Source organism: Pezoporus occidentalis, unplaced genomic scaffold (assembly GCF_034315485.1).
Source record: "Pezoporus occidentalis ecotype Australia unplaced genomic scaffold, CSIRO_AGI_Poc_V1 ctg182, whole genome shotgun sequence".
Taxonomy (NCBI): Eukaryota; Metazoa; Chordata; class Aves; order Psittaciformes; family Psittacidae; genus Pezoporus; species Pezoporus occidentalis.
The window spans coordinates 3,291,369-3,313,619 of NW_026913662.1; the positions used below are offsets into that span (position 1 = coordinate 3,291,369).

The following is a 22,251-nucleotide window of genomic DNA, read 5'->3' on the forward strand; positions in this document are numbered from 1 at the left end:
TCGTGACTCAGAGGGAAAAATGTGTCCTTTAGGAATTTCAAGAGCAGGAACACTATTTTTTCTTTACTACATTCGAAAATCATTTTAAATTTAATGTGTTTTCATTGGTTCAAGCTTCCACATTTTCACATTAGCTTTTACTTAAAAATCACTTGGAGCATATTTTGTTCCAGTGCTCTATTTCAAGTCAGCTAAGCTGCTGAACAACCTGGAGGTACAGCCATATAGCTCAAACACTGTTGCAGGGAAGGTATGATTCCCAACATTTCCAGCCCCAGCCCTGAAAGGCTGAAGTATTATGATCTCCAAATGAGAGTATGTGAAAGGCAGCCCCAGGGGATGCATCACTTACTACACTCTTGGAAGGTACTCACATGTCACACCCCGTAGTCTTGTTCAAAAATAGGCAGATGCTCAGTGTCCTCAGTTCCCATTAACTTTACTCAAAGATGTAAATGTCTACCACATGAGTACAGTTTCAACTCTTTGTACTTCGGGATCACCTGACATTAATGGGGGGGGGTGTGGTGGAATAAAAAAGAGTAGTTTATGGGTGACTATATTAAAAAAAGAACGAATGTAAACCACAGTAGGTGATACATTAGTAGGTATTGTTGCATTGCTTGAATAACTTTTCCCCTCTCCCACCACAAAGATGCTGCACATAGCTCTGTCTCCGAATAACATCTGCATTAATTTTGCTTCTGTCTTATACCCGTAGATAATTACAGTTAAGGGGCAGAGCACCTTCATTACTTTCTGGCCACTGGGTGAAAAAAACAACAGAAAAAAATGATGATCAATCATTTCTTTTTAAGTCAGCATATGCGTCCTGCTTCCTATCCCTTTTGCTACCACTGACATGTTAAATCACAGCAGCTGCTGTGGGGGAAACCTGAATAAAGGAGATAACTATACTTTTTAAGATCCTACTGAATTCCCTCTGTCTCAATCTTTTAACACCAGCAACATCAGAAAAATGCATGCGTGGAAAAAGAAATTACAAATCCTGGGAATTTTAAGATGGTTCTTGTAATTGTTCCTCCATTCTGTAGTTGCCAAGCTCTCCTCTTTTTATTCTGCTTCCCTTTTTTTAAGTGCCATCTTTTCCCATTGCCAAAGTACAGCCATCATATAATATAAACCAGATGTATTTCTGCTCTCTACCCAATCTTGCAGAAAACTACCTCGAAGAAAGCACTTAAATGCAAGAAAACTTGAGAAAATCTTACCCATTCTCCTCCATACATTTCTACAAAGTGTGATATTCAACATTTTATTATGTCCAGTTAATTACTACAGTCACAAAGCACATCCATATTGTTTCTTTTTCAGATGAAAAATATTGTACACGATGAAACGTAGCACAACTTCAGGGATACATTAAAGAAAAAAGGCATAGTTCCTGCACATTTTCAACTTGGCCTCCTTGCACATCCTGCCTATTTATAGTATCCAGCTAATGTTTGGGTTTATACAACTGAAGTTAACTACAATATATTCAGAAGATGATTTTGTGTCTCGGGATTACCAGCATACACCAGCTGGAGCTAAAACCTAAAGCTGCGGTGGGTAGAGTCAGTTTATCTTCTTCAGAAAGTATGATCCTCAGCAGACAGGGGGCCCAAAGAGCAGCACTGCGGAGAAGGACTCGGAGGTGTTGGCTGACGAGAAAAAGAACATGAGCAGGCTTCAGTGTGCGCTCACAGCCCAGAAAGCCAACCATATCCTGGGCTGCATCAAAAGGAGCGTGACCAGCAGGTCAAAGGAGGTGATCCTGCCCCTCTACTCTGCTCTTGTGAGACCTCACTTGGAGTATTGTGTGCAGTTCTGGTGTCCTCAGTGTGAAAAGGGCATGGAACTGTTGGAACAAGTCCAGAGGAGGGCCATGAGGATGACAAGGGGACTGGAGCACCTCCCGTATGAAGACAGGCTGAGAAAGTTGGGGCTGTTCAGCCTGGAGAAGAGAAGGCTGTGTGGAGACCTCATAGCAGCCTTCCAGTATCTGAAGGGGGCCTATAAGGATGTTGGGGAGGGACTCTTCATTAGGGACTGTAGTGACAGGACAAGGGGTAACGGGTTAAAACTTAAACAGGGGAAGTTTAGATTGGATATAAGGAGGAAATTTTTTCCTGTTAGGGTGTTGAGGCACTGGAATGGGTTGCCCAGGGAGGTTGTGAATGCTCCATCCCTGGCAGTGTTCAAGACCAGGCTGGATGAAGCCTTGGGTGGCATGGTCTAGTGTAAGGTGTCCCTGCCCATGGCAGGGGGGTTTGGAACTAGATGTTCTTAAGGTCTTTTCCAACCCTAACTTTTCTATGATTCTATGATTCTCTGATTCTATAAAACAAAGTCATATACCCAAATGCTAAACCTCTGTAAAACTGACCACCTCATAAGAGGAGGCCTGATTCTGAAGTGCCTCCATTCTCCTCTGTATCTTTACACTGCCCATTAAGGACTTGCATTTTTTTGCTAGCTTACATATGCAATGCCTGTGATTATTTTTAAAGTTAAGTAAAAATTCTGTTAATTTCAAAAATCTTTACACAGTCCTTCCTTATAAAATCTTTCTATGGACCCTGTGGTTCACAGACTATGGTTTAAAAGTCACTGCTGCAGACTGTTTGATTTAACTCTGCAAAGCTGAATACAATTTTTTAGGGGAATTTCCAGCTTTGCAGGAAAATAAATTCTGAAGAACCCTATTTCTAAGAGAAACTACAGCAGCTTTGCCTTTCTAACTGTGGAAAGCTAAAATCTTCTAGGGGTTTCAGTTTCTCAGACAGCTCAACCCAGATAATTGAACTTGTCTCAAAGACCCTGTAGTAATCAGGATTTACCTCGATATTTTCTGATATACATGATATCAAATGTAAAAGGAGAAAAATAAATGGTGTTAGAGATTCAACCTTTGCATTATATGACCTCTTGGAAGACTTTCATATTCATGTATGTCTGCCCACTTGATATTCTACATGATACACATGCACACCTAATCATACCTAAAATGGACAGCATTACGGTTAAGGAGGCACTCCAAGAGTTTGGAAGTACCAGAAGTCAGGTTTCACCCTTTGCTCCCACATTAAAGTCAGAGCTAAGATTACACAATCATGTCAGAGTTCTTGCTTCTAATACCTGTTTTCTCTTCCCTCTATTTCCTTTCACCTCTGTTTCCCCATGCAAACCTCATTCTTTTTCATCTGCTGAAACCAACATCCAGCTCTTGTCTTTCCATCCAACATCAAATACCCTGTGCTCTCCTTGGCTGTTTCTGCTCTCACTGTTTCTGTCACCATCCATCTATTCACTCCTCATTCACTTTCCACACCCCAAGTTCTTTCAGTTTTCTTTGTCCTGGTCCCCACAGTCTCCAGCAATGCTTCATCTTCCCTCCTCTTTGGCCAGATAATCCCAGACCTCACCTCACCCATGTCAGCTTCCATAGCCAGTCTCCTGGCATGGCAAGTCCTTCCTCCATCCACATCCTGGTTCAGTCTCTGCTCTTGTGTCTTTCTCCAGGCTCTTCTTACCAGCTTTTCTCCTGGCTGGTTTCGCTCTCTCAGCAACCACACCATCTTCCTCCTGCTCTCTACCCACCTGTTGTCAGGAAAACCAACCAGAGCAGAGAAGGGAGGCTTCCTTCTCACTCTGCCTTTTTACACCACCTTATCCCAGTGTCTTTTCCCAACCTCCTGGCTAAGCAGGTATTGTGGGAAAAGTCTGCCTTTTCCCCCATGGCCTCTGATCTGCTCAGACAGCAGGATCTGTGCTCCCGGTGGAACATGGGACCTGGAGGATGGTGGGATACCTTTGGTTATTTGGTAAGGGGTGTGCACTGAAAATCCAGACATGCACAGGAGGAATTGGACCATAATCAGGTTTCTGCTAATAAAAGAGACTTCATTAAATTAGTGTGATTTTTAGGAGGATTACAACATGGTCATGTGTTCTTCAAGGTCATAAAAGAGCATTCCCAACCCAGAAAATGCATTTCCAAATTCCATTTTTTTCCCCTTAGCCATAAACATGCTAAGGCTTCTCAGAAGAAATTCCAGAATATTTTTAACAGGGATAATACAGTGGACTTTCCTTGTTTTGCATTCTAAAATGGTATGACTACTTTGGCTGGATTTTTCTAAAAGAGAGTTTACAAGGTTCTGGCCAGAGAGGTCAAAGATGAGTCAGAATTACAAAGGAATGAAGCCAGGGTGGCATACTAGGAGATGGTGGACTACCTCAGAAGTGCCCTAAACAGCTGTCCTACCTCTCAGATCCAGCTAACACAAGTCAGAAACGTTGTTACTGCCCAAGATCTCCAAGAGGAGCCTACATTTGGCGCCTCACCACTGCTCTAGTTTTAAAGTAGTTACCGTGTTTACTACAGAACTTAAAAGCTGTTAAGAGACATCAAATGATGACAGCTCTTCACAGCAGCTACCCTGTGCTGGACCTCAATAGCAGACCTTTTGAGGCTCTGTGCACTTGGCAATGGTAGCTTGCTAACAGTAGAGTTCCACTCACAGAGTTTGTTTCGTGGTCCTTTGTAAATACAGACATTCATTTGGCATTCAAGGCACACAAAAAAAAGCCAGTGTAGTTTATGCCTATACTGTGAAATGACTCTGGTCTCAAAGAAGGGATTTCAGGCACAGGAACTATTTGGCTTAGGTTTAGGCATTCACCATCTCAACATGTGGACAACACTGTTCCCAATACAATGCACCTACAGTGTAGTAAGCATGCATGCTCACTTATGAGTAAGTGCCCTTGATCTCCTGAGCCGCCACAGAGAATTTGGCTCTCTTGCAGTAATTCAGAAAGTAGGGGAATGCTGGCTGTATTTAGTTACAGGTTTTTGAGAGTTTGAAACATTTTGTTATTTGGTCATAATTTACTGCAGAGAAAAGGTGGTGGAATAGTTTCTGTGGAGTCTGAAGATCTTTATTTAATTACAAAATAGATACAACGTAGAGAAAAAACAAACTACCTTTTAAGCACCTGCACCAGGATACCTCCCATAATAAAATGGAAACCATCAGTATGAGGAGTCAGGCCACATGAACAACAAATTCATTAAAAAGTATACATTTTGTGCTCTACTGAAACCACCACCAGTTTCTTCTAAGCAGGGAAAGAAGCATGTGCATTTGCCTCTGATTTTAACAACAGGAGCACTGGGACTCCTTGGAAAAGTCATTTTATTTCTTTATCCCAGTTATTATTCAAAATGGGATGAGACTAGCCCATTTTTTTCTAAAATGTTCTGAGCCTTACTGAAATCTTGGTGCAGAAAGGCAAAACATGATTGTATTGCCTACCTTCTTCTCCCCTTTCCCCTTTTCTTTTGTTAGTTTGTGGTTGTTTTTTCTTTCTCATTGTTGGTTGTCCCAGTTCTTTCATTGAGGTTATGAATACAGTCATCAGATAGTAAGTCATAGGTTTCAGGATTCACTCATGTAAACGTGACCATGCTTAAAGACAGTTTTGCATCACCCTTTCACAATGATGCCCCTCTAAAAATTGACTTCAGTGGCAGTTATGCACACAGCTTCCCACACAATTCATTGAATCCCCTAGAGTCCTCTTTTTTGATTGGTTTCCTGGACTCTTCTCCTCACAAATAATTTTTTCCTATAGTTAATGTCAACCAATGTACTGTGGAAAATTTCTATGATCTAACTCTCTCCATGTGTCTCCTTCTGAATGAGTTAGTGATCCAACAGAGTGGTTTTCAATGCATATGCCATCCTTTTCCAGCGGATGGATCTTGCTCTCTGACAATGTTGCTGAGCATCCTCTGCACCTTACTGGATTCATTGCTACACTAGAGTACATTTTTGGACTTCAGAAAGCATGTTTAAGACTGTTCTATGTATTGTGGACAAACTTCCCTTAAGGAAAACTTCAGAAAAATTGAAGACACTTTTTTCCCCAGTGGAACTACAAGGTAAGTTCTATGTATGCACTAATGAAAATCCTTAATTAGCAACAAAATATTGGAATGTCCTCTCTTGCCATGACTATGCATGCATGAGCATGTTAGAGGCAGGAAGGATTTGTGTGGATTAATGCCATTAGAACTACACTTTACGAGATCTGGATCACTCAAACAGAAAACTAGGGCATAACAAAAGGGAAAAGTATCTCAACTTGTAACTTAAGTTTTCCAGTACTTATACAAATTTTCAATTTTGTCACTGGAGGAGTGAAGAAGACCAACTCTGATACTCTTCACCTGTGCTCAGGAACTTATTCTTGCCCTCTTTCATCCTCATAGCTGGAAGGATATGGAAACACACAAGCACATCAGAGTAAATCACTGAATCCTCTTTCTTGCTAGGCAGCCAGGGATGAAGGATGGGGAAGTGCCAAGGTCTCTGCACTGTCTGGAAGCTCTGCAGTCACCGCTGAGACCAGAAGTGGCATGACAAGCAGTACAAGAAGGCGCACTTGGGCACGACGCAGAAGGTCAACCCCTTTGGTGGCACCTCACACACCAAGGGCATGGTCCTGGAGAAAGTTAGCGTAGAAGCTAAACAGCCCAACTCTGCCATCAGGAAGTGTGTTAGAGTCCAGCTGATCAAGAACGGCAAAAAAATAACTGCTTTTGTTCCGAACAATGGGTGTCTAAACTTCATTGAGGAGAATGACAAAGTTCTGGTTGCTGAATTCGGCCAGAAGGGTCATACTGTTGGTGACATTCCTGGAGTTCACTTCAAGGTTTTCAAAGTAGCCAGTGTGTTTTGTCCTTGGCCTTGTACAAGAGCAAGGAGAGACCAAGATCATAAATTTCAATTCATTTGTCAAGAAGGTCAATAAAGCTTTTGATTGGGAAAAAAAAAAAGGAGAAGAGATTCAGAGCAGCCCTGCAGAGAAAGACTTGGGGGTGTTGATCAAAGAGAAAAAGAACATGAGCCGGCAGTGTGCTCTCACAGCCCAGAAAGCCAACCGTATCCTGGGCTGCATCAAAAGGAGTGTGACCAGCAGGTCAAAGGAGGTGATCCTGCCCCTCCACTATACTCTCATGAGACCTCACTCAGAGTATTGTGTGCAGTTCTGGTGTCCTCAGTGTAAAAAGGGCATGGAAGTGTTGGAACAAGTCCAGAGGAGGGCCACGAGGATGATCAGGGGACTGGAGCACCTCCCGTATGAAGACAGGCTGAGGAAGTTGGGGCTGTTCAGCCTGGAGAAGAGAAGGCTGCATGGAGACCTCATAGCAGCCTTCCAGTATCTGAAGGGGGCCTATAGGGATGCTGGAGAGGGACTCTTCATTAGAGACTGTAGTGATAGGACAAGGGGTAACGGGTTAAAACTTAAAACAGGGGAAGTTTAGATTGGATATACGGAGGAAATTCTTTCCTGTTAGGGTGGTGAGGCACTGGAATGGGTTGCCCAGGGAGGTTGTGAATGCTCCATCCCTGGAGGTGTTCAAGGCCAGGTTGGACAGAGCCTTGGGTGGCATGGTCTAGTGTGAGGTGTCCCTGCCCATGGCAGGGGGTTTGGAACTAGATGTTCTTAAGGTCCTTTCCAACCCTAACTATTCTCTGATTCTATGATTCTATGAATACAGCTAAACTCTGGTCCAAGTAAGACCAATTCTTTTCCCAATAAAAGAAACAGTGACTGTATACCAATTTGTCAGTGGTTCAGTCCTGCAACCAGATCAACTCTCAGTGTGAAATGCAAGCTGCCAGAAGGTTCCTCTAATCCAGGCTGGGGCTCATAGGAGTGGTGACCGACCAACATGAGGACTGGGTAACCAATTCCTCAGTCAAGCTTTTAAACATGTCTGCTTTTGCAATTCTGAGATAAAACAAGGAAGATGCAGTGCTTTGCTGGACCCACTTAAAGTGTCTGCAGTTTTCAATGGGAGCAGGCAAGATAGTGCCTGTAAACTGATTTTTAACTTTCTACCTTTTGCATCACTCCAGTTCCTGTTCTAGTAATAACCAAAAGAGAATTACCAGGAAAGCACACAGATTTAATAATTTTTTCTAAAGACAAAATTGGTTTATCATGTTTTTGGGTGTGAGTCTTCTCATTGTGTATTGATGATATTCCACTCACACGTATGAAATCACAAGAGGTGAAGGAAAAATCTCTTTGTAACTCTCTAACTATAATGAGAAGCTAGCTTAAATGTTCCTTGGGTTGACAGGCTTCTTGTACAGTCTCAAGCAGTTTGAGTCTAATACAGCAGCATGAGTCTCGTGACTGCTTACAAGCAATAAATAAGCAAGGTTTGCATGGTCTCCTTGACCACAGAGGGGCTTTTCACATACATGAGTGCTTGGTATAGAAAGCACTAATCATGGATAGGTCTTATGTGTTTGTTGGATATAGAATCTATCAGTCACACACAGAAACAGTGTGATAGTGCACAGACTCTGCAAAGCAGTTATACTCCTGGGAAGAACAGGATTAGAACCACCACCAGCAGCTGGGAAGATCTGAAAGTTCACCTCTCAGTCCAACTGGGCAGCACAGGACAACATCACTGGCAGTAGCTGGATTAACAGTCACTTCCAAGTGATATGCTGTGGGGAACTGCACCAGTATAAAAACTTAAAAAAAAAAATTGATCTTTTTAAGTGTGAAAGATCCAGAGAAGCTGTTCTTTAAAAAGCCTCTTCTTAAGTAGCCTAGCTGTTGTGCAACGGCTGCAGGAAGCTCCTTACAGGACAGAGTAGATTTGTTTATACTTGAAACACCAAATCATGAAATAAGATACAGAAAATGCTATCTATGCTAATGAAATGCAGCTGACAGCCACCGATTCTTCTCAGTTTTTTCTTTTCCTTTTTGACGTTGCAGTTACTCTCACATCAGGACTCTGCAGGGCTAAGCAGATCCAGAGCTCTCAGCCTTGCTCAGTTTCAGAGGCTCACTATTGGCAGGAGAACGAAAACTTTAAATAAATATATCACAATCACTATGACTGTATTCGAGTTATTCAGATAATGATAAGATGACATGGGGTAAATACTTGGAGTTGAGAGCAGCTCTAAAGACAGATGATCTGTCATTTATATTTAATCCATTTAAGAGACATTTTTATCAAACAAAGATCAACCCACTGGGATCATTAATAGTTACATTTATAAAAAAAGCCAGCAGCCAGAGACCAACAGAGACAGACATAACAAGAGTTAGTCTCACAGTCCAAAATCACCAGTAAATTTAGAACACACTTACATGAACATTTTGCTGGGCATGTTATTATTTAAACAGCATTGTAGTAAGAACATATGCTTGTGTAATGAAAAACAACTACAAGGATCTAACTAAAATTCTCTGGAAAAAAGACCTCAGGAAAATGTGAAGCTCATCCTAGGTGGTTTTAAGCCAGTAAGAGGAAAGGGAACTCAATGGCAAGTCTCCTGAAGCTGGAAAAGAACAGCCTGTGATCTTGTCTTACTTGTCAGAGCCTAGGTAGGATTGTGCGGAACAATCTACAGTGGTATATACAAAGTATGTTAGATATCGTGAAAGGAATGCTTGCCTGGGTGCACTATAAACACCCTGCAGAGCTTTTGTTGATGTTAGCATCAACATTATAAGCTACCCCTGGGACCTCTGCAAACTCATCAGACAGGCTGGGGCTGCACTCGCCCGCTCAACCTCTGTCTCACGTGCACAGGCAAACTCAGCTTGTCTGAGGCTGGCTCTTCATCCAGCTGGCAAAAAAGTATCAGTAGCTAGCACATAAACCGGGGGTTGATCTCACACTGGATTCTTGGGAGTCATCCTGCACTGCACCAGTGTTTTCCCCTCTGCCTCTAGATAGGGCCAGCAAGAATGAGGAAGATACCACAGTAGATGGGCTACAGAGTTAGAACAAAAGTGAACACCTCAGGCACATCCAAACAGTAAAATCGAAATGTAAATTTTCTCTGATGCTGTTTTCAACATCAGATTAATTTGTTTATGGAAATTTTCTTTAACACCCAGACTTCTGCTTTTTTGTTTTGTTGGCCTTGGACAGGCAGGGGGAGGGATGCTCTAGGGCTATATTGAACTGCCCTTAATCAGGCAAACTTTCCATTAAGTTCACTGGTAGTTTTGCCTGCATAAAATACATTCCCAAGGGCATCTTGGAGTTAGACTGCATTTGACTTGTTTCCAACACAATTCCTCTTCCAATCTATAGTGACCTGTCTCTTCTTTGTGTACAGAGGTGTTTCAGTCCCACCATCTGATGCTCTTCCCTTTCATTCCCGTTCTCCAGAACTGTCCCAGCAGCCTTCAGATTTATAAGCTGTACATATAAGGTGAGCAGGCTTATAGCTTCAGAGCTTCTGGCATGAGGTACAAAGTAATAGCAACAAAAACACTGACATATGCAGCTGTTTCTTTAAATAAGGGAAGGCCAAGCAAGGTGACCGCTGCCAGCCAAGTCTGAATGCATAAAGAGAACCACTTCCAGAAAGAGGGCTCACAAAGTTCTTGAAAGTGGGACCACCTCAGAGATGAAGTTAGTCCCTTCCCCTCCCCCAGTCTTCTCTGACCTGCTTCAAACTTGAGTAAATCAGTTTTTCCAAGCCCTTCACCCCCTCCCTTCCCTTCAGCAGCCTGATTTTTCTATGTGAGCATTTTGGCAGATCTCAGAACAGTTTTACTTATTCATTTAATAGACACAAATAATGGTTCTGTTTCACCAACTAATTATTTCACCAGTCTCACAGATGCATGCCTTTCCTGCATGCTCATCGAAGAGGAATCCAGTGCCCACACAAGCAACAATAATAATCTGATTTAAAATCTGGTGCATTCTGACTCCTTACCCTCAACAGGTTTTGCTCTATGGATTTTTAAAAGAAAATTTATAAAACCCCAAAAGGTAAAAAGTAGCCCAATTTCTGCAGGACTCAGCATGCAGGACATAAATGAAGAGAACCACTGGAGGTCACTGTGACAGAAAAGGAGAATGAGTCAGATGAAAGCAAGACCTCCAATGCACAAGTCACCCGTCTGAGGTGGTGGTGGTGGTGGTGTTGGGGGCTCAAAGGGTGAGAGAAGAGACTGCATCTCCAGTCTGACTTTACTGGAATTTGGAGGCACTGGCTGCAGAAGCAAGGCAGGAGACGAGGCTTGTGTCCACATCAAAAGCTTGACTTCTGACCAGGTTTCCCTCCAAAGAATCTCTAACTTTTATCTCCTGTATGTGTTTACTGTCTTCAATCTGACTGTGAAGCGTCCTGCCCTGCTCAGTCTCCCAGCTCTGCCCCACACTGAATAGGAGCTTTTGTAGAACACAAAGTTACGCTCTATCTGACATATATATAATGGCATTTTGCTTTCAGAAACGCTGTTTTTCCCAGCACCAAGGGAACATCAACCAAAAGCTGCAGATGCTTCGCCTCTGCCCCAGCTGGCAGAGGGCTTTTGCGCCCCAGTCCTGTACACAGCACATGGGACTCATTCCTGAAAGGAGAATCACACACTGGTTACAGCACCACTGGCTCTCCAACCTATTTCCAAGAACTGCATAGCTTGAAATCCTTATTTGCTTTATTAATGCATGTGTAGGAGGGAGGGAAGGAAGCGTGGTGGGGGCGAGGGCGACAAGGCAAGAAACATCATGCCTTTCAAATGTAGGGGGTCATTTTCTGCTTTTTCCACCCTCCCCTTGCCAGCTGTTAAATCCCACGCTTCTCCAGGGATGCCTGCTGCCTGTGTGACAGAGGTATGTGCAGCAATCATCACTTGCAGTGGCTGAAATCACTTGGATGGACCCACAGAAGAAGAGGTTTGCAAGTTCATTTGGAATAGGAATCAAAGAAGCTATACAAGTTGGAGGGGTTGCTCTTTAGAGCCCCCCTCTTAAGCCTGCAGTTTTCTTTCCACCCCCTAGTCTCTCTCTCAGACGAATTTCTGCTGTGCCCTTAATCCACCCTATTGCCTTCCACAAGTTTCTTGTAGCTTCATACTCAGCACAGAATACCTTATAAAATCAGAAGAAAAGTTAAATATCTGCTATCAAATAAAAGAATAAAACTGAAGCTGCAAATGCTACATCTTGCAAATGATATCCCTTCAAGAGCAGCTTTCTTTTCTGCCTTGTTTTTTGTGTATGTCTGCATGTATTTTTGACTAATAACTATGTATACATGCACATGCACGTACGAGTGTGTGTGGGAGTGAGAGCCAGAGAGCATATAAAGGGTATTTGGGGATTCTTTGGTTTTGGACTCTCACACACAGTTGGGGGAGGCAAGTTATAAACATATAGGTAGATCCAAGAATGAATACTTTAATATTTGCAGATCTTGATGGCTGCCAAATGCTAGCATTTCAGGGATGCATATTCACATGCAGCTGGCAACACACGTTGGAATATACCCAACATTTTGCCAGTTAGGTTCCAGATTTGAAATATCTCAGCAGACCCATATGTGGATCTTAACACTGAGTAGGGAATGTTTCCCCTTATTCTCCATACTCATTAACTAATAAGCAAGCAAAATGGTTTGTTGAGAATAGCAGAGTGGAAATAAATCCATTACTAGAAATTCTGGCCTTTTGGAAAGAGCAAGTTATCCTTCCCAGGGCCTCCAAGTCAACCTGTTAGTTCCCTAACCTGGAGAAAGACACCAAAGCTTATTAGGCTCAATAAAAATAAACCCACAGTCATCCCCCTTTGGGACGCCTCACCTTCGTGATACTTTCTAGGTATTTGTGCTAAATGGTTCATTGCAGCTGGACTTTTTATTTAATTCTTTTTTGTAAAGGCTATCACACAGCTCCAACATTCCCCAGCCTGTTTACTGCTAGTTTCACCAGTGAGCCGGGTGCCAGTTTTAATTAATTTGTTTTTCCAGTGGCAGCAACAATCTGTGTGGAAAGCAAAAAAGAGGGAAAGAATCTGGAATCAGCAAATGGTGTGCACAGCTGCACACCATAACTTCTGCTAGTGAAATTTTTAATTCAGTTGATCAGAAGAAGAGAGAAGAGTTGGAGGCAAAGAAGAGGTGGAGTAGTGGAAGAAATATTGCAAGAGGAAATAGTAAAATCCAAGACAGCTGGAGAATCTTGGAGTCATTATAATTAAGGCCCAACAGGTTACAATTTCTCCAAAAAAGAAGTCAAGACTAGAAACCAGCCAGCAGGTCTTCAGGAGGGATTGCTCAAAGACGTGTTTCTGAAATATATCGTAATGGAAACACGAAGACTGCATTCTGCCTTCATTTCTCTTGCAGATAAGAGCATTTCAACAGGACATAAAATGAGGAAAAAAAAAGTCATAAAGGGGAAGAAGACTACAGCAATCCAAAAAGAAGAAAGTAAACAAATTTAAAATCCAGAATTTAAGAAACATTACTATTGGAGGTGTAATACCCAAAATGGCATTTCAAAGACCTCTTCAATAAGAACATAACAGGTAAATGATAAATTGGAAACCATGGCAAAAAAGTAAGTGTAAATATAGAGGTGACAAGTAAACATACACATCACCTGTTCCCCAAAAGCACTACACAGTAGCCATTATTGGTTTTAGAAACAAGTTTGCTAGTGAACAGACTGAATTGATAAATATCTGTATTTTGAAGTAATTAGGAGAGGCAATGGAAAAAATATAAAATCAATAGTAGGATTTAAACAGAAGAAGGGAGGAAGAACATTGCAAATTAACAGCAGGAAATAGAGTTTCAGCCTGTAATTAGAACAAACCTTCAAATGCTCAGAAAAACATCCTCAGCATTTAGAGGTTGGTAGGTGAGTCACGAGTAAGAAGTATGGCTCCAGGAGGTTTGTTTCTGGCTAAGCATCTTCTGATGTCAAGTCTTTCCCTCTAAAGGGAAAGACCTTTTTGTACTTTCTGGACCATCACATTTTAACCAATGCATTCATCCAGACGGATTCTGTCACTTGCCTTGCTGAAAGCTTGCTGTAGACCATGTTCATACCTCCACGGTCATAACTGCCTTTTATGCCTCTGCTCATGAGGTACTATTAACTGGCCCATGTTCAGAGGCAGGGGATGATCATGACTGTTGCTATTATTGTTAAGACTGAGCTCAACAGGGTAATTTAATCCTCAGTGAGCTTGGATGATTCCTTCCCCCCACAGCAGATCTATTTCACAAGAGCATGTAGGCTTTCATTTGACTGTCCATCTTGTAATTATTTTAATGTATGTGTTTGTGTGAGCTTAGGGAGGCTTCTACAATGTTTTGGGCTGCATTTGAGTGCCCAGTACATCTAACTATTGTTTCTGGGTCAGATCTAGTACTACCATCACTTCCAGATAACAGGTTCAAACCAAACCTGGTAGACCAAGCTGGAGATGACACAGGTGGAAAGTTTCAGAGTTACCACCAGAGGCCATGTTTCATCCTTCCTTTACAAGAGGGATGAGCAGACAGTGGCAGCAGTCCTGCTCTTCTGGTGGGTCCTGAATTAGCACTGGTGTCTGGCTGAGCCTCCTCTCCTTCACAGTCTTTTCTTTCTTGTTGCTGATAAACCTGCCAAGAGGCTGCCACTCCTTTCTCTTTCCTGGTGAGTATTTATTAACAGCGGAAGTAAGAGAGAAAAACAGAGAAGAGAAGAGGAGAGCAGAGCAAAGAGAAAAAGAGAAAAAGAGAAAAAGAGAAAAAGAGAAAGAGAAAAAGAGAAAAAGAGAAAGAAAAGAGAAAGAGAAAAAGAGAAAGAGGAAGGGAAGAGAGAAGAGAGGAGAGGAGAGGAGAGGAGAGGAGAGGAGAGGAGAGGAGAGGAGAGGAGAGGAGAGGAGAGGAGAGGAGAGGAGAGGAGAGGAGAGGAGAGGAGAGGAGAAGGCAATGGTCCCCTGTTATAACCTCCCAGTACAGCATGTACTGGGAGGCCTTCACTTTCTACCCTCATTCTCTTCCCAGATAACTGCTGCAACTAGACTTGTCAGGGTCAGATTATTGCCCAAATAATTCTCCTTACAAGCCATTTAAGTGTTTAACTGACTAGATACACCAGCAAATTGCTTGTTTTGGTGATGGCATTAGCACAGAAGCACAGCAGTCTTGGGCTGTACGTACTCCACAGCTATCTGCTGTCAGTGGGGCAGCTGGAGACTTCAGCTTAACCTTGGCTTAGGCAAGTACTATGAGGCTGGTTCCCATTCGTATTTTAAAGTCTGTCTCCTCCCATGTATAAGCTTCCTCAGCTGAAACAGACAAAAACCCAGATAAGCTGTTCAGCACACAAGGGAAGAGCCAAGGAAGGCCATGGTTACATGCCCACTTTATTTAGACGTTAGTTTGTGTTGTGTCAGAGGAATGAACAGTCCTGCCCACACTCATCCTTGTTCACTGCTAGACTTTATGCAGCCATGTGGCAGAAAGATCAGACTGAAGAATAGTGGTGCCAGCACAGAAGAGAAAAAAGCATAGCCAAGGGTGCAATGGTGGGGAGGATGACAGAGATATTCCTTTTGGCTGCATAGGTTTATGACAAATTAAAGTGATCAGTCACTGGGTGAGATTTTGAAATCTGTGAGATTCAACCTCATTGTTGAATTTGTTCATGAATTGACATATTCTCAAGCTTTTCACATATGCTGTCAATCCATGAAATTTTCTTTTAATTGACCATCACAGAATTGACTGAAGACTTCTCCCTTTTAGCAGTGGCTGACATTCCTGTTGATGTATTTAAGAGTGTTAAAATATATATGTATAAATGCCTGAGTATCAGACATGTAAAAAGTAATCTTAAAAATATAAATAAATAGAATAAAAATAAAGTATTTTAATGCAGGCAATATATTATTATTATGTAGTTTAAAAGAACTACAGATGAAGCAAACTCAGTGAAAATTATCTGAATTTAGCAAATATTTCAAGATACTGCTATTGAACTTTTCCCATTTATTTGAAAATTGACTCGATTTTCTATACTGTCAGACTGGAAATTGGCTGAAAGACCATAAACAAAAAGGCAATATGAAACATTGCATTCTTGTCACAGCTGTCATGTGAGTCATGGATTTTCATATGCTTTCAATGTATCCATGACTTTTGATATTTAGGGATTTTGCATGCGGGCTGGTAAACGTGATGGTTAAAGAGCTGAAACAATTTCTCTGAAAACCTTGAGCTCTGCCAAGTTAAACCCTAGACTGCACGGGAGGCTAATAGAGAGGAGGAGCTCAGCAACAACACTGTGGTTACACAAAGGATCAGACCAGTGAATTCTCACTGAGAGCTTTAATTCCTCCAGGGATAGAGAGATTTCTCTTTCCCCACAACATTTGCAGTTAGGTTGAATTTGCAAAGGCCAGCTCTGGCAAAACAATGACTGAAGCTAAATGTTTCTCATAGCAAAACATAGTATATTAATAACCCGAGAGAAAAAGGAAAAAAAAAAAAAAGAAGAAAAGAAAGTTTAAGAAAAGGATGTGTTACCTATAACAAAAAAAAAAAAAAAAAAAGCGCTTCTTCACCTGCATCCCTGCATCTGTCACATTTCTCTCATGACACTTCTGTAAAATTGTAAGAGTACTGAGTCAGACCAAAGATCCGTCTGGCTCAGGACCCTGTCTCCAACTCTGGCCAAAAGCAGATGCCCAGGGAAAATTACAAGCAAAAGATACTTCCTTGGAACACTCTTCCAACTTCCAGCAATTTGCAGTTTAGGGACTTTCTGGTTTTCTATTTAATAGTCTTAGTAGATTTTTCTGCCATGAATTTGCCCACACACTTTTTGAAGCTGTGTAATTTTTTCTTGAAGTTACTGTCACTGAAGAAGAACCAGAGAATTCAGTACTAAACAATAATACTAAATAAATATTCAAAAAGCCTAAACAAACTTGCCAATGGAGTGGCCCTTGGTCCTGTGGTGAACATTCCTTTAAGGAAAAAAAAAAAAGGAATGGGGAGAAGTAAATCTTTCTGTTGGTCCATCAATTGCCTGGTCACATAACTAGCACGAAAAAGTGGTTGATACCTCAGGATACACTAGAGCTAATTATACACAGGATCTTCTATATATACAAAATATATGAACAAGAAATAAAGATGGAAAAATAGTGTTTACAGTAAGAGATGCTGTTAATAGCTATTACAGCATGGAGAGAGATTTCAGACAGACAGATGATGGTTTCCTTAAAAAGCAATGATCAGTCTATTTATCCTTTTCCGACTGCACTTGTTCAAGTAAAAGATGACTTTTGCAAAGGGACACTGAGTTTTCTTCCCTGTATTTTTTTCATTTTTCATTATTCAGCCAGGGCATCAAAGGCTTAATTGATCTAGCCAAAAGTCGTAGGACCTGTTTTTCCTCGTTTACCTTCTGTGTTATAAACAAAATAGCAGGAACTGGAGTATGCTTGGTCAACAGCACACTTTTGGAAACGCCAACTCGAAAAGGCCTTGCCACAATAATTCATTAGTGTATCACAAGACTGATAAAAATGTTCCTGCGTCTTCCTCATAAAGCTCACCCATTTTGTCAGAAGTAGAATCACATGTGTATGCATCTACATAAAAGTGTCATGTTTTCTGACCTGACATGCCAAGTTCCTTGTGGCAGAGATTATGTTAAATACTAGCAAACATGTCAGCTACCATGTCAAGCCAGTTAGAAACAAAATAAAATTCCTTTAAGAAGACATTTTATTTTCATAAACATAGGTAAGGAAAACATTATGGCATCAAAAACTCAAGCTGCAGAAAAGATTCTTATGGACATCACAGGAAATCTATTGTACAAGACCTTAAAACCTGATAGATTACACTGAGCAAATTAAAATTCTGCATTGAAACTTAATTTTTTGAAAATGGCAAAGCAACTACATGTCCTTTATTTAAAGGCACAAATATAGAATTCATGCTACAGAGGAATACTTGTAATGGGTATTATTGCAATGACATACCAAAATAAGGCACTCAGTAGGGCACTGGGAATTATGAAGAAGGGAGCCTCACAGAGCTTCCTTATTCCCTTCATCTACTAGTCACTGTGGATACAGTGAAACTCAGAAATAATCATGTACATTGAGCCAGACCTGTGGTGTGGAGGATGTCAGCTGAAATTATTGCAATTCAATAAATCCAAAGTCTCCTAAAAACAGGGTCTTACACCAAGAGGTAGTACTGTCAGCTCTGTCATAGCTATCTAAATTGTACTTTTCATACTAGGCTTTGGAAAGTCCTACTGTCTTGCAGACAATGTCTCCCTGGGCTCCAGAATCCCAGAGGTTCAAGACTGCAACATTGTGGTCCAGTTGGAAACCCATCATAGAATGGTTTTGCTCAGCTTTGCCTGTCTCTGCCATTCAAAACACATTAGAATGAAGAAAGGATCTTTTTTATGCTGCTTTCTGGATTTATTATTTATCTTTTGATCTGAATTACAATACATTATTTTTCTGTTGCATATAAAGATTTTTCAATTACTCCTGCTTCAGTCTCACAAACCGTAGTGGCCCATGGGAATTCCACAGTGCCATCTACTGCAAGGTACTAGAATAACTGATAATGCAGCACATTTCTAGTTGATCTTACCTTCTTGACTTGTTCCAAAGCCTCTTTTTCTTCCACACAGATCCCAACACATTTCATTACCATGCCAGTTTCTCTGGCTCTCTTTTGTGCTGGACTTGTGGTCATAGTATTGCACTACTTATTTCCATCCCTAAATTTACCATTCATATTATTATTTTTTTTTGTGGGTAGGTGTGGTAGAGCCATGATGGTTTCTGAGGCATGACTATCCCCCCTTGCCAGATCACTGGCATCATCTTTCCTTCAAGAAGACCTCGAGAAAATTCCCTTCAGAATCTGCCCATGATGACTGTTCATTGGCTAGAGGGTGAGGTGAGAGATTCAAACCAAACAAAGCACTAACATCCTTCTGGAGGGAGTCAAATGTGCTGTCTCTGCAGCTTCTGCTGGCCTTGGAAGCAAAAGATCAGGAAGGAGAAATATACCACTGCTCAGCCTGAGAGCAATAGAGCAAAGCCTGTCTTGACTGACAATTTGAGCGTGGCCTGACAAATTGAGCTTGGCCTGGCACAGCTAATAGCTTAGTAAAGATCAAAGCAGTTAAGGTTCACAGGAGTGATGTTTTTTCTTCTGCCACTGTGAGTTGTTCCATCAGAGTAAAATTTGGAAGGCCAGTGCTTAAGTGGGATATAAGTGGCCTGTAGAGGCCTTGGGTTAACACTCTGTGATGGTCTGATTTTTCATGCTTTGTTTTTGTTTTAGGGAAACTTTCATAGAATCACATAATCAACTTGGTTTAAAAACACCTTTAAGACCATCAAATCCAACCGTTATCCCAGGACTGGCAAGTCCACCATGTCATTAAGGGCCTTATCTACAAAGTTTGTGAACGCTTCCAGTGATGGCCATTCCACCACTTCCCTGGACAGCTTGTTCCAATGCCTTAGGGCACAGTGAGACACAGTAAGAAATGTTTGTCAGTTGAGATGAGCACCAGTTGACAATGTAAACCTCTATTTGGAATAAAAGTTTATTCAGTATCACAACAGTTTATTAGCTTTAATATATGTTAAAATAAAACCAATATTTTAAAAATGAGTATTTGATACCATCCAACTCCTTTACACTCAGGCAATTATTCTATCCTGCATAGTCCTGCCGATGGGTAGATTGAGGGAGCCTCATCTTTGACCATGGAGTATGCAGCCAAAGAGGCACTTACTTAGCACTTCCCTAGAATCTGGCTAGACTGTATTAAGCTGAATGCTCTTCACTGCAGCTGCCAGCAAGTATAGTCTGAAAATCCCAGTAGAATAACAAAAAGGAAAAGGATTGGAACAGAATGGGGAAAATATTAGGCTGCAAATCACAGCATCCCCCAAGCCCAAGTAGCGCATGTTTATTCCCCAGACCAGTTCTCACCTCAGATTTGATTGATTACTGTCACATTCTGACTGGATTTGAGAGATCATGATGAATTATTATTATGTGTATTACGTGAACAGAGAAAAGAAAATGAAGTATGGTTATCTGTTTCTACATTCCTTTAAATTATAGGCTTTTGTGTACACTGATCATATACAAATGTTTGAACATTAGCATATGTTTGACAATTCCAGGCAGGAAGACTTCCTTCATTACTATAAAAAGATCTGTAGCCTGTTAAGCACTAGTACAGTCATTAACAAGTTATGTTTATTCTCTGATCAGAAAATAGATCTACCTAGTCATGCCAAAAAGACATCAATATTTCTAAAATTAGGCAGGGGAGGTCAGTAATCTTTAAATAGCACTGTTAAAAATTGGCATCCTAATTAAGTTATGAATTACAAAAGGCTTTTCAAGCTGGAGCTACTTGCTCAAGGACGAAATAGATATATAAGGAGAAGTTCCTCATCGAGTCTCAATTCCTTTCTATATAAGTAATGCCCAGGAATCTTGAGTAAGGATTGATCCCAGATACGTAAGTGTCTTGAGAGCTGCTTAGCTGGTTAATAGGTGATCTAAGGAGAGGGTAATTGTAAGTGTGGTTTTATTTTATTTCTGAGTGTCTGTTTTGTTAATCTTGGAGTAAGAAGAAATTCATTCTTTACTTTTGCTTGGGGTTTTTTTGTTTGTTCCATGGAAAGGGCAGCTGGCAAACCACTAAGGAATTTCAGCTGAATTAGAGTATTCCTCAACAGTGGGGACGGGACCACAGCTGTAATGACCAACATTTCCAAGGAATATTCGAGTTATTGAGGAGGGAGTGAGGCGGTTCCTTGCTAAGCAGTATGGAGGCAAGTCTGGCAGTGCTGCTATTAGGAATTGTGGAAGTGGGGGCCTTACCAGGCTATCAACAGAGAGGGACAGTGGCTTCCCCACCTGTGTCTTGATGGTCATGCAGGGGTTTCTAGCCCACATAGAGGAAACTGGACAGCATAATCATGTTTTCCACAGTCTTAAAATGTTTTTTAATGCATTTAAAAAAAAAATTAAATTACAGCTTCCTAACCTGAAACAAAGGATCCCCTTGGGGTGCTGATGGCCCACCCCTGCAATTCACTCTGCATGACCAGAAAGGTCACTCAGACTCCTCCCTCTGTAGAGGAGTGCAGCTTTTCATTGGGTTGGTGGCTATTTTCCCATGCAGAAATGACCCCCTGGGCATTATAACATATTCTTGGTTCATATTTACCTGATCTATTAGAAGCAAAAGCAGTTCTGACAAGAACTGTAATTACAAGAATGTAATGTTCATTTCTACAGAAGGCACGGTGTCTGCATGCCTGGGAAGGGCCCAAGATGCTTACAGCATTTCTATTTTCCATGCTGTGGTGAATTTGGAACCTTTACACAGCTTAAGACAGAATAAATTTCACTCCAGCACAAATCTCTTGATCATTTCTCCTTCAAATGTGGGAAAACAACACTGAGAATGTGGAAAGTGTAGAGCACATCATAAATCCATGGACACAGGAACTCAGAAAACTGCATAAGGCACATAAGGTCTGCCATAAAGGAAGCACTGTGCTTTCATATTATTTTCTGTTTAGAATCTACATGTGTGGTTTGGGACAAAGGTCTTTTAGTGTGGAAGAAAGAAGGTTCAGTGTTTTTCTTCTTTTTTTCTTTCTTTTTTCTTTTTTTTTCTTCCCTAAAGAGAGGTACATCTCTGAAGAGACAGCAGAGGAATGTGCTCCAGTCTCTTCCACACACTGCTGCAGGAAAGGTGAAAGCTTTGAAACCACAGATATAATATTGAGGAGAACTCAGCACCCAGGATATAGCTCATGTCTGGGAAACCAACAGGTGCTTAAGCAAAGATAAAGGCTTGCATGCTGGCTGTCACTTGGTACGGTTTCATTATGAATTTCTGGTCCGAAAATTGGGGTGACTTGAGGAAGTCTTCCTCTACTACCTGATCCTGTCAGAAAGCATACATGTTCTTTCCCTCTCTTGGGAAGGCAGAGTGATCCCAACAGATACACTCTGTAGCTGCTGCTAACTCTATATATGTGTCACCTGGTTTCTTAGGGCATCTGACTCTGTTTCATAGAGCCTGGGAAACCTTCAGGTCTCCTTTTTGCATCTTCATATGCTCAACATGCCTGCAGTTTTCCTTGTCACAGATGAAATGCAGAATTAAAATCCCCAGGGGACTTTAAGTACACATAATCTAGACAATCTAAAAGCAAATAGTAGGTTACTAGTCTACTAGTTGGAAGAAGTCAAATCATTAACATCAGCTGTCACAATAAATGCTATCAACTTTATTTTTGCTAGCATATGCTCTATAATAGGGAGAGAATTAGTGCAGAATTTTGCAATTCGCATTCACTGTGCTTAT

General features: G+C 41.3%; 1 protein-coding gene across 1 annotated transcript; it reads left to right on the forward strand.

Annotated features, from left to right (window-relative positions):
- The first annotated feature begins 6,363 nt into the window (after positions 1-6,363).
- LOC134162033 (small ribosomal subunit protein uS12-like) lies at positions 6,364-6,809 on the forward strand. Its single transcript, XM_062615450.1, is given in 2 exon segments — positions 6,364-6,753; positions 6,756-6,809. Coding segments are annotated over 2 exon segments (429 nt in total). The 3' UTR covers positions 6,795-6,809.
- The last annotated feature ends 15,442 nt before the right edge of the window (positions 6,810-22,251 follow it).